This window comes from Carcharodon carcharias, chromosome 12, assembly GCF_017639515.1.
Source record: "Carcharodon carcharias isolate sCarCar2 chromosome 12, sCarCar2.pri, whole genome shotgun sequence".
Classification (NCBI taxonomy): domain Eukaryota; kingdom Metazoa; phylum Chordata; class Chondrichthyes; order Lamniformes; family Lamnidae; genus Carcharodon; species Carcharodon carcharias.
Genome location: NC_054478.1, coordinates 16335123 through 16350620, shown reverse-complemented (window position 1 = coordinate 16350620; position 15498 = coordinate 16335123). Strand labels below are relative to the sequence as shown.

The 15498-nt window shown below is 49.7% G+C and overlaps 1 protein-coding gene across 2 annotated transcripts in view; it reads right to left on the bottom strand.

The window, feature by feature from the left end:
- Positions 1-4458: 4458 nt before the first annotated feature.
- The window catches only part of LOC121284849 (carboxy-terminal domain RNA polymerase II polypeptide A small phosphatase 1-like), a 28755-nt gene continuing 17715 nt past the window's right edge, over positions 4459-15498 (bottom strand). For both annotated transcript variants that reach the window (XM_041200653.1, XM_041200654.1), the window contains 5 exons: positions 14870-14974; positions 12216-12272; positions 8714-8806; positions 7828-8013; positions 4459-6570 (listed from right to left, as the gene is read on the bottom strand). In XM_041200653.1, the coding sequence (XP_041056587.1) occupies positions 6445-6570; positions 7828-8013; positions 8714-8806; positions 12216-12272; positions 14870-14974 (567 nt within the window). In that variant the 3' untranslated portion in view covers positions 4459-6444. The remainder of the gene's footprint in view (positions 6571-7827; positions 8014-8713; positions 8807-12215; positions 12273-14869; positions 14975-15498) is intronic.

The window sequence follows — 15498 nt, the reverse complement described above, 5'->3', positions numbered from 1 at the left end:
AGATGCTGGATTCGAGTCCCGCTCGAGAGACCTGAGCACAGAATCCAGGCTGACACTGGCAGGGCTGTACCGAGGGAGTGCTGCACTGTAAGAGGTGCTGCCTTTCAGGTAAGAAATTGAAAACGAGGCCCCCCTCGGGTTGACATAAAAGATCCCACGCTACTTTTCAAAGAAGGGCAGTTCCAGCCAATATTTATCCCCCCCAATCAATATCACTAAAATAGGACGTTATGTGAACTGCTACATTTCAGTAGGAAGAACACTGCAAGGCTATATAATGTGGCAATTCTAATGTGGGTACAAGAGCAGAGGGGACTGGAGGCATACTCTCAGAAGCCAACTGAACAAATGTAAACAAATTAAATCAATTGAAAGCCCCTTAAAGAGGCACTGTAACAAAAAAACAAAACTTTTAAAGGAAACCTCATAAATTAAATGTTCCCAGAGCTGAATATGCACCCCAGCCCCTGTGGTGCCCACTGGTTGGGGAAGGCCTCAACCCTATGGGCTGAGACCTCTCTCTCCCCCATCCCCAGCCACACAAATCCGTACTGTGGGGGTGCGGATTCCTGAACAGCAGTAGCTCTCAGGCGATCGCTGCTCCCTTCTCCAGGGGACACCCGGACACAAGCATAGCCGCAGAGGAGGGGCAGACAGTCGGACCAGATGACCCTCTTGGCTGGCAGCTGCCTGGACCTGTTAACGGCCACCCTGGCCAGGCCCAGGAGCAGATTCACAAGGAGGTCCTCCTCCCTGCCCACCCCTCTCTCTCTGCACTGGGTGGCCAAAGACCAGGAGCGTGGGGCTGAATTGCAACCAGAACTTGAGGAGCGGCCCCTTCAGATAATCAAAACGGGGGGGGCTGCAACCTCCCACAGTCTGTATACACAAGGAGCAAGGACTCCTCGAGACCACAGAAAATACAGGTGGGCCTGAGAGTGCGGAAACCATTTTAACCTTTTGTTGCCCGGGACTGCTGCATGCAACAGCGTCCCCCCACCGCCCCCACCCCAACACCAAATCCCTGATGGTGAAGGGGACGCCTCCCACACAGAGAGAGACCCCTCCACCTCTGGACAGCAGGCCACAGTGTGTATGGGTGGTTGTTGAGGGTGAGCAAGTGAAGGATGTGCAGCAGCCGCCTGTACAGGAAACTCCCCCGTGCAGAACGCAAAGGCACGGAGGGTATTTGTGCGAGGCAGTTCAAATGGTGGGGCTGAGGTTCCTGAGGGAGGTGTCGGGGTGCGGGGCCAAAGTGAAACACCGCCTGAACGGGGTTCCGTTCAGACGGGAGCTCACCGCAAGCTTGAACCTGCCTCAACACCTCGAGTGCGGTCGGGGCCGAGGACTATGGGTGACTCTGGCTGTGAGCTGGGCAGCAGGAGCGCCATGCGCCCAGTTCCTGTGGCATCATCCAGCCCCACCCCCGACCCCCACCCCTCCTCCGCTATCCAGCGCGTTCCCCGACTCTGGTCATCCCATGGACTGAGCCCTCTCTTCCCCCCGCCACCTCCCCAGCCACACAAACCCGTACTGTGGGGGTGCGGATTCCTGAACAGCAGCAGCAACTCTCAGGCGATCGCTGCTCCCCCTGACAGGAGCGCGCTCTGGGGCAAGGGAACCACGTTCCAGACTTTGATCAGTTCCTGGGGGGGGTGGGGGGTGGATAAAAAAGACAGGCAATTCCTTCAGAGAGGCACTGAGGCCACTCAGGCCTATAAACAAGAGCTGCAGGCCCTAATTTAGGCTGTGCACCCGGCAGAGGAAGTACAGGTCACACCATCGGAGAGGGGGCTGGATGTTAAAGTCTGGCTTCAGTCTCTGGAGATGGGAAGTCGCCACTTGGGTGTGAATGAACAATAATGCCCAACCAAGGAAACATCCTCCCTGCTCTTAAACGAGAGGGAGTCTCTAATTTCAACACCACACAAATCAGACATGTTACTCAAAAGTGTTGAGAAGAAAGCTTTTTACTTTCAGAAAGAGAAAATGAGAGACAGACAGTCTGCTCTGCAAGTCCAAACACAAAGCTGTAATATCCACCTCCCAAGTTACTGACCGCTTAGAGCACTCAGATATAAAAATAGGCACAAAAATAATAAAGTACCAGCTCCCATTTTCTGATGTATTAAAACCTTTAATTATATTTTAATAGAAGGCACTTGATCTATTTCAAGGCAAGATTAGCTCTACACTGCTCCCCCAGGTGGAGGCAGTTTGAATTACAGCAGAGCAGCACCCACTCAGACTAGACATGCCAGCCACCCCCTTCTCACTCTTCCCCACCCAACTCACCCTCTCAGCACTCCAGCTTCTCCCCCCCACAGGCAGGGGAAACCTAAAGGTTACTCCCAGCACCTCGCTGATTCAAAGCAAATTCAAAAGATGAACAGGGTGGGTTTGTCCAGGGCATGGGATCCAGAGGGTGTTAATGCCAGTGATGGGTGTATGTGGGCACTTGTGTGACTGGGCTGGGACCCAGCAGCATACAGGAGGGGTCCCATTTTTCAGACGATGGGATGGAGAGGGGAAGGGAAATTTTTAAACACTGCTCCAGGTAGCAGGCAATGTTAGTCATCTCCGCCCTCCTGTCCCCCTCAATAAACCACTTGGACCATTTTCTCACCTCTGGAAAGTGTCGACTCCTGCCAGGATAACATACCACTTCGTGTGGCCAAGCACACAAGACCATGTGAGTGTCAGTAGACTATTCCACTGTGAAGGGCGTCACAGTACAAGCCTGATCCCTACCCTCTACAATTCCTTACTCTCCACCAAAACCCCCACCCCTAACCCCACTGCATTACAAGGAGCAGTGCCCCAGGCTGGCTTTTCTCCTACCCTCCTCTCCCATCCCAGATAAGGGATAGAGACAATCTGTGGCATCCCTGAACCTGGGGCCCTGCAAGCTTGCTGCAGAACCAAATGAGGCAAGGGGAGAGGGGGGTGGGGTGGGGTGGGGGTGGGTGGGGGGTTGTTGGTGGAAGGACAGCTCTTATATACTTTCAAAATCTGGAGCACTCCACTCCCCCTCAAGTGTAAGGCTTTAGTCTGCTTCCATTGGTTCGATCAAATTCTCCTGCCGAGTTACCATAGACTGCATCTTTGCACTGGCTATCCCATAATGTGAATACGCATCCACTGTACAAAGTCACCCTCATACGCATGGCACTTACAAACACACACACATACCCCCATCCCCCACCCCTCCACACACACACAAACCACCCCCCCCCCCCCCACCCCCCGTCACCAGTGACGGCATCCATGTGAGTACTGATCCACCCCAAAGTAAATCACAAATTCCACAAAATAATCAACATTTGTAAACACTCTCCTCTTGTTCACACGACTCCGATATCTTCCCTATGTCTTCGTCACACCGCTGTCTGTTACGCACTTGAAGGATCACTTTCAGGGCCGGAGTATGACCTCGTTGCCACTCCTATCAGGCACAGATGGAAAGAGTCTCAGAGTATGGAATAGCTGCCTGGAGAAGGAGCTCGGGGGAGTTTTCATCCTTGGGAGTCACTCCAGAGCCCCCTCAGAATACTGTGCGTTTAGACAAATGAAGCTTAGTCCCCTGGTCCCTGATGAAGCTCTAATGAGGTGTGGGAAAAGAATGACCACCAACCCTCCCCTCGCCCCAATCACATTCACACCACCGCCCCCCCCGCACCCCCCCACTCCCTCACCAAGCCTAGACACTGTTGGTCAGTCCAAATTCATCAACCCACCTTCCAAATAAAAAAATGACTTCCCCTCCTTCTCCCAGAAAAGCTTTTGGTCCTCGTGGGTCCACAATCTACAAGCACACTCATGTGTGAGTGGACAGCTATTCAACCAGGTGAGGAGCCCCATAGTCAACATCAGTCCAGTCAGTCTCTGCCCTATCTCGCCATCTCACCTGGGCTAGGGGGTGGTGGGAGGCAGTGCAGGCTGAGATCGACTGTCCCCTCTCCACCCTGCCTTTACCCAATCTAGGGTCTCCCCTCCACCATCCTCCACAAATTGCAATCAGTTAACTGTGGCACAAGGCTAGCGACTGAATCAGAATCTGTGCATGGCTCAGGGAGGCTCTGTTTCTGAACGGTGATGGGAGAACTGTGGAGATATGGGGAAGGAAGGGAGCATTCCACCACAGCTCTCCGCACGCCTACGGTAAAGAACCATGGGCCTTGGCCCAGATTGACCACTGACAAATAAGCTCCAGTTCGGTATAACCGGGCAACGCAGCAACATAAGCGAGCTACAGAATCTCAGCAACTGAATGGAACAAAGCCAAGGAGAACTTAAAAGCAGGCTTGTTCAAAACCTCGCTCCCCATGACAGCCACCCCTTAGTGTGACCCTGCAACCACGAAACACAGTCACCATCCCCACCAGAATAATCCTGTGGGTTTTGGTCCCCTGTATGACTAAGGGTGTTATAGTCAATTAATTACAATCAAGGCAATTATTAAATTGAATTATATTCAATTATTGAATTGAATTAATTATAAACAATTACATTTACTAAGAAATTTAATTGTAATCAATTAAATTTAATTACATTTATTGAATGTAATAATTTAAAAATGATTAAATTGGCAATAACTTGGCACAGTGTCAAACTGCACCACTACTGAAGAAATAGAATCAGCATAAACTGTGCCCCTGGCCCAGCCTTTGCCATAGTCCTGCCCAGGGGTTAGGTAAGGAAACCAGTCCGTATGACTGTAGACATAGAGCTGTTTCCATTTATGGGGAAGAGGCCAGAAATAGGGGCCATCAGTATCAGGTAGTCCCCAATAAACCCCATCGGGAATCCGGGGGGAACTCCTATATCCAGAGAGCGGGGAGAATGTGGAACTCACTCCCACAGGGAGTGGTGGAAGTGAATAGTATCGATACATTGAAGGGGAAAACTGGACATGTACGCAAAGGAGAAAGGAATAGAAGGGTATGCTGGCAGGGTGAGGTGAAGAGGGAGAGGGAGGAGGCTCATGTGGAGCAGAAACACCAGCATGGACCAGTTGGGCCGAGTGGTCTGTTTTTGTGCTTTATTTTTTTTGCATTCTTTCAGAGGCTGAGGGACAGGAGGGGTTATAACTTCCCCCTCACTCCAGATCCACACTCCAGCATGCGTAGGGGGCAACGGGAAGGGAATGAGGGTTAAAAAGCCCCTCAGCTTCACCACAGGATTTCTTTGAATCTCTGGGGGCCTGAACCATACACTTTGATGACGAGGGAGTTCCTGAGTTTGTATTTCACAGACTTTCTCTGCCCTCCTCCACCCAGGATCTATAGGAAGCTGCCAGAGGATTTCATTATTAAATAATAAAAATAAAACTGAACTGAATGGAGGTTAGGCCCCAGGAAAGAGGGCAGCTCAACAGTAAATGTATGGGAAACTCCAACGCCAATCCCAGGATTCTGTCCCTCGCACACCCAGCCTGCAACACACACACACACACACACACAACCCCTCCCCTTCACTCTCCCTCCACCTCAGAGAGCTTTCAGCCTCAAAACTGTCCTCCTTCACCCCCCTCCCCGTGTGGGATGGCCATGGTCGGGGGAGGGGACGCAAGGGGGTTGTGGGTGCTGTTAGCTTGGAAGGACCCCAGCAAGACTGGTCTTAGCCATCGTAGTGCTCTTTATTACTCACAAGGGTGAGACGCCCTCAAATCACCGAGACTGGTAACTGAAGAGAGAGAGAGAGAGAGAGAGAAAACATGCAACCTGTTGAAGCTGCACTGTTAACCCTCAGAGTGCAGGCTGGGGGAGTAAATCAACAGGAGGATGACAGCTCTGCCTGCCCCATCCCCAGGGGAGAGCAGAGGGCTCCCTACTCCCTCCACCCCAATCACACATGATGGAAACTCAGGTCAGCCCAGCAGAACAATACTTCCCTTTGGCCTCTCTTATGCCTGGTTGTGCCTTTTCAAGCTTTCGTTTCAGCTTTGCTTCCTGAATCAGTCACCTCCCGTTAGCCCCCGACTCTCAGTCCCGCCAATCGCCTGCCAGCATGGCTGATCCAATCCCTGCTCCTCACTGTGCACCCAACAAGGGGGTTAGGGGAGGGGCGAGAGGAGAGAAGGATGGCCAAACCAATGGATGAGATTACCCCCCAATGACACCCCCCCCTCCACCCACCCCACACACAACCCAATACCCCAGATTCCAATTCGTGGAAAGACAGAGCAAGGGAGAATGTATCCAAGTGTGGGAGGAGCCATCCCTGATTTCTGTTAAGTGCTGTGGGACGTGATCGGTCCAGTCTTTGTGCATCTCATTTCTCTGGCAGGATGCACAGTCCTCGCAGTTGCTGTTTTCTCTCAAAGGCACGCTGGTAAGAGGAATCATGGCTTTGTTAAGAGATGAGACTCCCCTGGGGTCGGGGGGTGGTGGGTGGTGGTGGTAAGGGCTCCACAACCCCGTTCAATCACAATCTGGCTCAGTGCTAGCTAGACTTGTGTTCCTGCAGCAATGTGAAAATGTTCTCCTCCTTCGAGAGTCTCTCAAAGAAAGGGATGAGGTCCAGCAGTTCTGTGTCAGACATGTCATCAAACCAAGAAGCAATGGGCACCTGGAGGGTGGGGTGGGGGGGAGGAAAGTAACAGCACATTAGAAATTCCCGGAATCCCAGTGTCTGCTCCGTACTCGCTCACTCACAAACCTTGCTCCCGGCTCAAACCCCACTGTAAAGATCTCTGCACTCCTCCCAATTCTGGCCTCTTGCCCATCCGCAAGCCACATCCCTCCTCCCAAGTTGAGCATAAGAATGTAGGCCAACACCAGGGTTCCACCTTTCAGACACCATGTTAAAAACCAAGGCCCCCCTTCTCGCCCCCTCAGGAGGGCACAATTCACTATTTTGAAGTTCTCCCCCACCCCTCCGCCCCCCCCTGGTGTTCTGGTCCACATTTATCCCTCAACCAACATGACTGTAAATAGATGATCCAGTCATTGTCACATTGGCTCCCTGCGGGATCTTCCTGTGCACAATTTTCTTACAGCAGTGTTACGTCTCTTCCTAAAAGTGTTTCATTGACTATGAAACATTTGGGAGGGACTCAGGCCATGAAAAGTGCTTTAGAAACTCAAGCCCTCAAGCCTTTTCTCTTTAAACATTTCCTTGCAACTCCTCATACGCCAAACAACAACGGAGACACCCTTGTAAGCCTATTTCTTTCTTATTTATTTTTTCACGGGATGAGGGTGTCCCTGGCAAGGCCAGCATTTGTTGCCCATCCCTAATTGCCCTTGAACTGAGTGCCTAGCTAGGCCATTTCAGAGGGCAGTTAAGAATCAACCCACACTCAAAGGTTACGGGGAGAAGGCGGGAGAATGGGGTTGAGAAACTTATCAGTCATGATTGAATGGCGGAGCAGACTCGATGGGCCGAATGGCCTAATTTCTGCTCCTATGTCTTATTGCTGTGGGTCTGGAGTCACATGTAGGCCAGACCAGGTAACGAAGGCAGATTTCCTTCCCTAAAGGGACATTAGGGAACCAGATGGGTTTTTATGACAGTCAGTGACAGTAACGGTGACCATGAAACTGAGACTAGCTTTCAATTCCAGATTGTAATAGTTGAATTTAAATTCCACCAGCTGCGATGGTGGGATTTGAACCAGTGTCCCCCAGAGCACCAGCCTGGGCCAATGGATTTTCGAGTGTGGTAATCCAATGGAATGGAAACTACCAAGTGGCTGTATTAAGCTCGATTGTGTACTGGGGGGGCTGAGCGTGAGGCATTCAGAGACTACCCCTTCTGAAACCAATCAAAGACACCAGATTCACAAGAGACCGGACAGGGAACACCTGACCGTCAGCTACATACAGCATTGTTTGGATGGAAGACGTATGAAGCCGGAGAGTTGTCGATGATGATGAGTTTGTTTAGGTCCCGTCCTAACCGGCTGAGATCCTTGACGTAATTGCCTTGATGGAAGACGCATGATTCACGGAAGAGCCGGGTCCTGAAAGCTCCCCACTTGTCCAGGAGATCGGCAACGGGATCAGCATACTGCAAAGTAATGGGAATCAGGAGTCAGGCTAGGGCCAACAGTGAACTAAACCAAAAAGCAACACAGTGAGGGAACCATTATATTCAAAACTCTCCAAGCCCGTATCCTAACTCGCTCCAAGTCCAATTCGCCCATCACCACAGCCCAACCTAAAAATTCTCATCCTTGTTCTCAAATCCCTCCATGGCCTCACCTGTCCCTACCTCCATAACCTCCTCCAGCCCCACAACCCTCTTGAGATTCTACACTCCCCCAATTCTGGTCTCTTGGACATCCTGATTCTCATCACTCCACTATGGGCAGTCATACCTTCAGCTACCTGGGCCCTAGCTCTGGAATCCCTCCCTCCCCACCCCCACCTCTCCCTCCTCCTGCAAGACGCTTCTTAAAATCGACCTTCCCGACCAAGCTTTTAATCGCCCGTCCTAATATCTCATGTGCCTTGGGGCCCAGGTTTTGGTCGATGATGCTTCTGTGGAGCACCTTGGCACACTCTCCGGGGTTAAATAGGCTCTCTAAGTACTAATAGTTGTTCAAAGAGTTTAAACAAAGGAAGAAGGTTCCCCAGGCCCACCCTACCCTGAAATACCTCGAACCTGAAGGTGGGATCTTGCAAGCAGAGGGACATGGACAAAACAGGAGGGTTGGAGTCACGGAGTGTGTGACTGACAAGAGGGCTGCCAACGAGGGAGGACTCACCTTGGACAGGCTAGCTGTGAACAGCACGCACTCAAACAGCTCACCCATTCTCTTTAAAAACTCGTCTACGTAAGGCCTCTTCAAGACATACACCTGCAACACAGAATGGTACCGGTGAGGCAGAGGGAGCAGAGAGACAAATTACATACTGTATAGCCAACACAGGTGCGATGGGCTGAATGGCCTCCTTCAGCCTGTGATATTCACGGTTATATAACAAATCAGTGGGAAGAGAGAAAAAAGGGGTAAGGGAGGGACGGAGGGAAGAGAAGAGGGCAAGGGGAGGGGGTGAGATAAAAGTGAAAAAGGAGAAATGGGTGGACAGGAAAGAACAAAGTGGTGGGGGAGAAAGAGGGGAAAGAGTAAAGAAAGAAATAGAGAAGAGGAGGATGATAAGGAAGGAAAGAGGAGGGGGAAAAGAACAAAGAGAAGGTTGGGGAAGAGCTGGAGCAGAATATTCCAATGAAAGGATTCTAATGGATCATTGGAGGTGAATGAGGAGGGGATTTGGGTCCATTGGGATTCTGTGCTTAGGTTAGGTTTACATTAATTCACATTCAGACAACTGCAGCAATGAAGCATTACCAGAAGATACGCTCGCACACTCACGCTGCTCAATGGTCACTCAGAAGCAGCAGGTACGCGATGAGCCGATTGTGAATGAAGGACATGGGCTGCCTCCTGAGCCAAGCAGTCAAGGACAGGCCAGAGTTTCACTGAACAGCCTATCCTGGATTACTTGAATCAAGTCACAGCCTCAGCAGAGATCCAGCCGGTGACGGAATTCATTCAGTTGAAGATCAGAACCAGGTTCTGCGCCCATCCCCCGGTTGGACTCCAATCCTGTGTGTGGAGGCGTGGTCCATGTGGAGTGACGACTCTTAATCCCAAGTTCCTCAGTAACTGATTGGTAGCCATTTGGTGGTCCATGGGGAGCTCTAGAACCTTCTATGCATCACAATGCATCGCGCTTCCCCTCCTTCACCGCCTCACGAATCCTCTGAGCGCCACTGACCTTATGTCGTGGGCCCCATTAAGTCCATAAAAAAAAAATTGGGGTCTGTCTTCGCAGTAGAATTCACAAAAAAGACATACCAGAAAGTAGCCAAGAGATAAATGAGATTGACAATCTTTGTAATTAATAAGAGGAAAACCTATAAAAGAAACTATTGGGCCTGAATGCTGATAAATCCCCAGGACTTGATGGTTGGAAGAGAGGTAGCTGCAGAGATAGTGGATGCACTGGTTATCATTTTCCAAAATTTCCTCAATTTTGGAATGGTCCCAGCAGATTGGAAGTTGGCAGATGTTTAAACCTCTATTCAAGAAAAGGAGAGGGGGGAAAACAGGAACTACAGGCCAGTAAGCTGACATCAGTCATTGGGAAAATGCTGGAATCTATTATTTGGAAGACTCAAAATGCACTCAGAAAAGTGTAGTGTGATTAGATCAAGTCAGCATGAATTTACAAAAGGGAAATTGTGTTTGTGACAAATGTAACTGAAAGGTGTAACTAGTAGGGCCAGGTAAAGGGGAAGCCGTCCGTCTGGTAAGATGAAGGTTTGTGCCGTGGTGGTTAACTCTATGTTAAGCATCGCCTGGTGTGGGCTCAGGAGCCCCACTCTGTCGTGTCAGTCTCTGCTGCATTGGCTGCAGAGGGAGAGAGTGGGCTGAGGAGATTCACTGGCCTCTGTTTTCTCCGAGACCTCTGCTTGGCCAGCCGAGTGTTTCATTTCTGCTCACCTCTTCCAACGTCCTTCCAAACAGTCAGACTCCAGAGGTCGCCAGCAACTGTCACTCAGTCCTCAGAATGTCCACCATCTTCGTGCATCCTTGTAGTGGAGGTATGGACACCAAGTCACCAATCCACAGTGCCGAAGGTATTTTGGTATATGGCTTTCATCCATCCCACGAATATGGCCAAGCCAGCAAAGATGTTGTTGGCTTAGCAATGAGTGTATGATGGAATTAGCATGCTCCAGAACTCTCAGTTAGTGACCTTGCCCTGGCAGGAGATACCGAGGATATATCTGAGGCAGCGAAGGTGGAAACTGTTCAGTCTTTTCTTCTTTCTAGCACACGTTGTCCCGGTTTCAGCACTGTAGAGGAGTGCACTGAGGACACAGGCTTGGTAGACTCACAGTTTGGTGTTCTCAGTCAGGTTGCTGTTGTTCCTCACTCTCTCACTCAGATTGGACGGAACAGCTGCAGCTTTTGTGATGTGCGAGTTATTTCAGCATCAGTAGACAGGTTACTGGTGAGGTGGAGCCTAGATACATGGAACTAGCTACAACCTCCAGCGTTACGTTGTCAATGCTGATAGGTGGCAGCAGCCTGGACCAGGGCATTTGTCCTCCTGATGCTGATGGTCAAACCAAGCTCTTTACAGATGTGAGAGAATCCAGTAAACATAATATATTTGGATTTACAAAAGACATTCAATAAGATGATACATAAAAAATTATTACACAATTTGGTGCAATTTATTAGCATGGGTAGAGAATTGGTTAACAGTTGGGATAAACAGAGCATTTTCACGTTGGCAGGATATGACAAGTAGAGCGGGCCCAAGGATCAGTGCTGCAGCCTCAGTTATTTGTCACTTAAAGGACTTAGACAGAGAGAAATGTATCTAGGTTTGCTGATAATACAAAGCTAGGTGGAAAGCTGTGAGGAGGACACAGAGGCTGCCGAGAGTTAAATACAGGTTAAATAAATGGACAAGTCGGCATACAGAGTATAACGTGAGGAAGTGTCAAGTTATTCACTTTGGTTGTAGGAATAGAAAAGCAGAAACAAGAGAGAAACGTTGATATTCAGAGACCCTCGAATGTACTTGTACAAGAAACTTCAGGAAACGAGCAAGCAGGTGCAGCCAGCAAAACGAAAGGCAAATAGCATGTCGGCCTTTATTGTAATGGATTGGAGTACAGGAATAGGAAGTCTTGCTAGAATTGTACAGGGTTTTGGTGAGACCACATCTGGAATGCTTTGAGCAGTTTTGATCTCCACATTTAAGGAAGGCTATATTTGCATTGGAGGTGCTATAGTGAAGGTTCATTGAATTGGTCCCTGGGATGAGGGGGTCACCCAATGATGAGAGGTTGAGTAATTGGGTCTATGCTGGGAGTGATTGGGAAGGGATTTGGTCCATTGGGATTCTGCAATGGGAGTGAATAGGAAGGGGTTTGGATCCATTGGGATTCTATATAATGGGAGTGAAAGGGAAGGGGTTTGGACTGTTGGGATTGTGTATAAATGGAATATTAATAAACCAGTTTGGTTTTTTATGACAATCCAACAGCTTCATGGTTACTTTTGTCAGTCATTCCCAAATTGCTTGAGGTGGGATCGGAACTGATGTCCATTGTAATTCCCAGCCTCTGGGTGGTGATAACCACCATGGTACCATTGCCAATCCACCTGCCCACCTTTGCCAGGAGGGAGAATGGCAGAGACCTTGTTGCTGACTCTCCTGTCTTGCAATGTTACACACTCTCACCTGGTGCATGTTGCCATCGATCTCCACTGGGATAATGAAGTCCGCATTATTCACCGGCTGTGGGGGGGAGGAAAAGGCATCATCCAATCAGGAAGGAATAGAATCTGTTTCGAACCCTTGTCCTCCACACCAGCCCACAATGCCTCAGACAAGGACCACCCTTCATTCACCCATAATCCTCCTCATACACCTTGTTGTCACCCATGGCTCAACTGGTCGCACTCCTGCCCGAGTCAGACAGTTGTGGATTCAAGTCCCACTCCACAGACACACAAGCACATTAATCCAGGCTGACACTCCCAGTGCAGTACTAAGAGGGTGCTGCACTGCCACAGCTGCCTGTTTCCGATGAGATGTTAAACCGAGGTTGTTTCTCCCCCTCTCTGGTGAATGCAAAACGTCCCCTGGTCATTATTTTGAAGAACAGCAGGGGAATCCTGGGCCAATATTTATCCCTCAACAAACATTATTAAAAGGACAAAAACAGAAAATGCTGGAAAAGCACAGCAGGTCTGGTAGCATCTGTGGAGAGATAAACAGAGTTAACGTTTCGAATCCGTATGACTCTCCTTCAGAGCGTACGATTCGAAACGTTAGCTCTGTTTCTCTCCACAGATGCTGCAGACCTGTTGAGTTTTCCCAGCACTTTCTGCCTATTCACACCACATTCTGACCCTGTGGAGATGCTCAGCTGAAGACAGGTCTCCTTCAAGTCAACCTGTGGGGCACAGAGGAACGATGATCCCTCCCATTCCCATGAGGGAGGGAAGCCACCCCTTACCCATATCCTGCACAATTAGGGCAGCCCCTCCTCCACCCACACTGCTCCCCACCACCCCCATTCTCTGATCCACACTGGCTCACGCTTTAAGGAGCATTTTAAAAGGAGGGGAGAGAGATGGAGAGGTCTAGGGAAGGAATTCCAGAGATTGGGATCCAGGCAGCTGAAGGCATGGCCACCAACGTTGGAGTGATTAAAATCAGGAATGTTTCAGAGGCCAGAATTGGAGGTCATAAAAAAAATTGGTCATTCAACCCACCCCTTTTAAGTTAGAAAGAGAGAGAGAAACACGTCACAAAGTCATAGAGGTCTACAGCACAGAAAAAGGCCCTTTGGCCCATCAAGTCTGCTCTGGTCAAACAAGTACCTAACTATTCTAATCCCATTTTCCAGCACTAGGCCCGTAGCCTTGTATGCCTTGGCATCGCAAGTGCACATCCAAATACTTCTTAAATGTTATGAGGGTTTCTGCCTCTATCACCCTTTCAGGCAGTGAGTTCCAGATTCCCACCACCCTCTGGGTGAAAAAATTCTTCCACACATCCCCTCTAAACCTCCTGCCCCTTACCTTAAATCTATGCCTCCTGGTTATTGATCCCTCCCTCAAGGGGAAAAGTTCCTTCCTGTCTACCCTATCTATGCCATCATAATTTTATACACCTTTTAAATTCTGAAACAGAAATATTGGGCTGAATTTTCCCTACATGAGATTGGATGCAAGGCAGTGTGCAGCAGCGGGATTTGAACTCATAATCCCAGAACATTAGGCTGGGTCACTAGTCCACTATCATTACCACGATCACCATCTCCCCCCCTTGGAGCTCCTGGTCCTGGCTGCTATCTAATCAGCCTTCCCCCTCACAGAGCAAGATGACTGTCAATGGTAAGGGTCGGATTGTCAATGACTCAGGGTTTCCACAAATGACCAACAGGGTCTCTGGCGCTTAACTTCCCACAGGAATTTCCTGGTGAAAACAGCCCGAGATTCATCCACATCCTAATCACCCTGCTAGTTGGGGCAGGGGTGAGTGGTTTGGGTAGTGGGGTGGGGGGGGGGTGGTGGGGGTGTGGGGGAGGTGGGGAAGAGGGCAGTGGCATTGTGGAGTGATCACAATGATTCATCTCTATCAATGAGTCCACAACAGACACAGGCATGAGGTGAGACATAGGGAGCCAGTGGTGTAGAGGTAATGTCACTGGACTTGTAACCCAGAGGCCCAGGCTAATGCTCTGGGGACCTGGGTTCGAATCCCAACCCTGGCAGCTGGTGGAGTTTAAATCCGATTAGCCAATCTGGAATTGAAAACTAGTCTCAGTAATTGTGACCACGAAACTATCAATTGTTGTAAAAAAACCCATCTGGGTCACTAATGTCCCTTTAGGGAAGGAAATCTGCTGTCCTTGCCTGGTCTGGCCTACAAGGGCCAGGAGGTGAAAGGTTATTGGGAGCAGCCACGATCCCACTGAATGGCAGAGCAAGCTTGAAGGGCCGAGTGCTCCTGCTCATGCTCCTAATTCGTATGTTCGTACACCCACTGCAACGTGGTTAACTCTCATCTGTCCTCTACATTGGCCTAGCAAGCCACTCAGTTCAAGAGCAATTAGGGATGGGCAACAAATGCTGACCTTGCCAGTGACACCCACACATCCCATGGAAGAATAAAAGTCCCAGTGGTGGAGATATCAGGAACCAGAGGTCCAGGGTCACTTGTTCCTGCCACATGACCCTAGACTCACATTAGCCACGTGTTGGACACCAGACTGCAGCGAGGAGTCAATGTCTTCAAAACAAGAGGGCAGGAAGATTGACAGCAAAATAAAACAAAAACAAAAAACTTCAAGAATATAGGGAGAAAATAAAACATTAACACACCTTAAATGAACTGTGAACTAAAGTTTCATCCAGGTCGATCACTACACATTTCTTCCCACTGTCCTGAGCTTTCACTTCTGGGAGAAGGTGGTGAGTAACAGCAGTCTGTTTGTTTTAAATAAAAAAAAGACACAAGAAGAGGAGAACAAAAGCTGCAGTGGTTCAAACGATAAGGATGCAATACAGACGACGAACAGTGGCAAAACCATAGCAAGAACCCAGGTGATGACAACGCAGGGAGATTAGAACCAACCAGGTACCTCAGGGCCACAATATTCCTCTTTAGTCAGGAAACAGAGGCCTCCCCACCCCCTCCCTATCACTGTAATCTCCTCCAGCCCCACAACCCTCCGAGATCCCTCATTCCCGCTTCTCCAGCACCTCTGATTTTGATCACTCCAACACTGGTGGCCGTGCCTTCAGCTGCCTGGGCCCTAAGCTGGGAAATTCCCTCCCTAAACCTCTCCCTCCTCCTTAAAGGTGCTCCTCAGAACCTGCCTCTTTGACCAAGCTTTAGGTCACCAGCACTAATAGCTCCTTAAGCAGCTTCAGTGTTAAATTGCTTTGCTTGGTAACACTCCCTGGGATATTTGACAAGGTTACAGGTGCTAAGTAATGCGAGTGGCTGT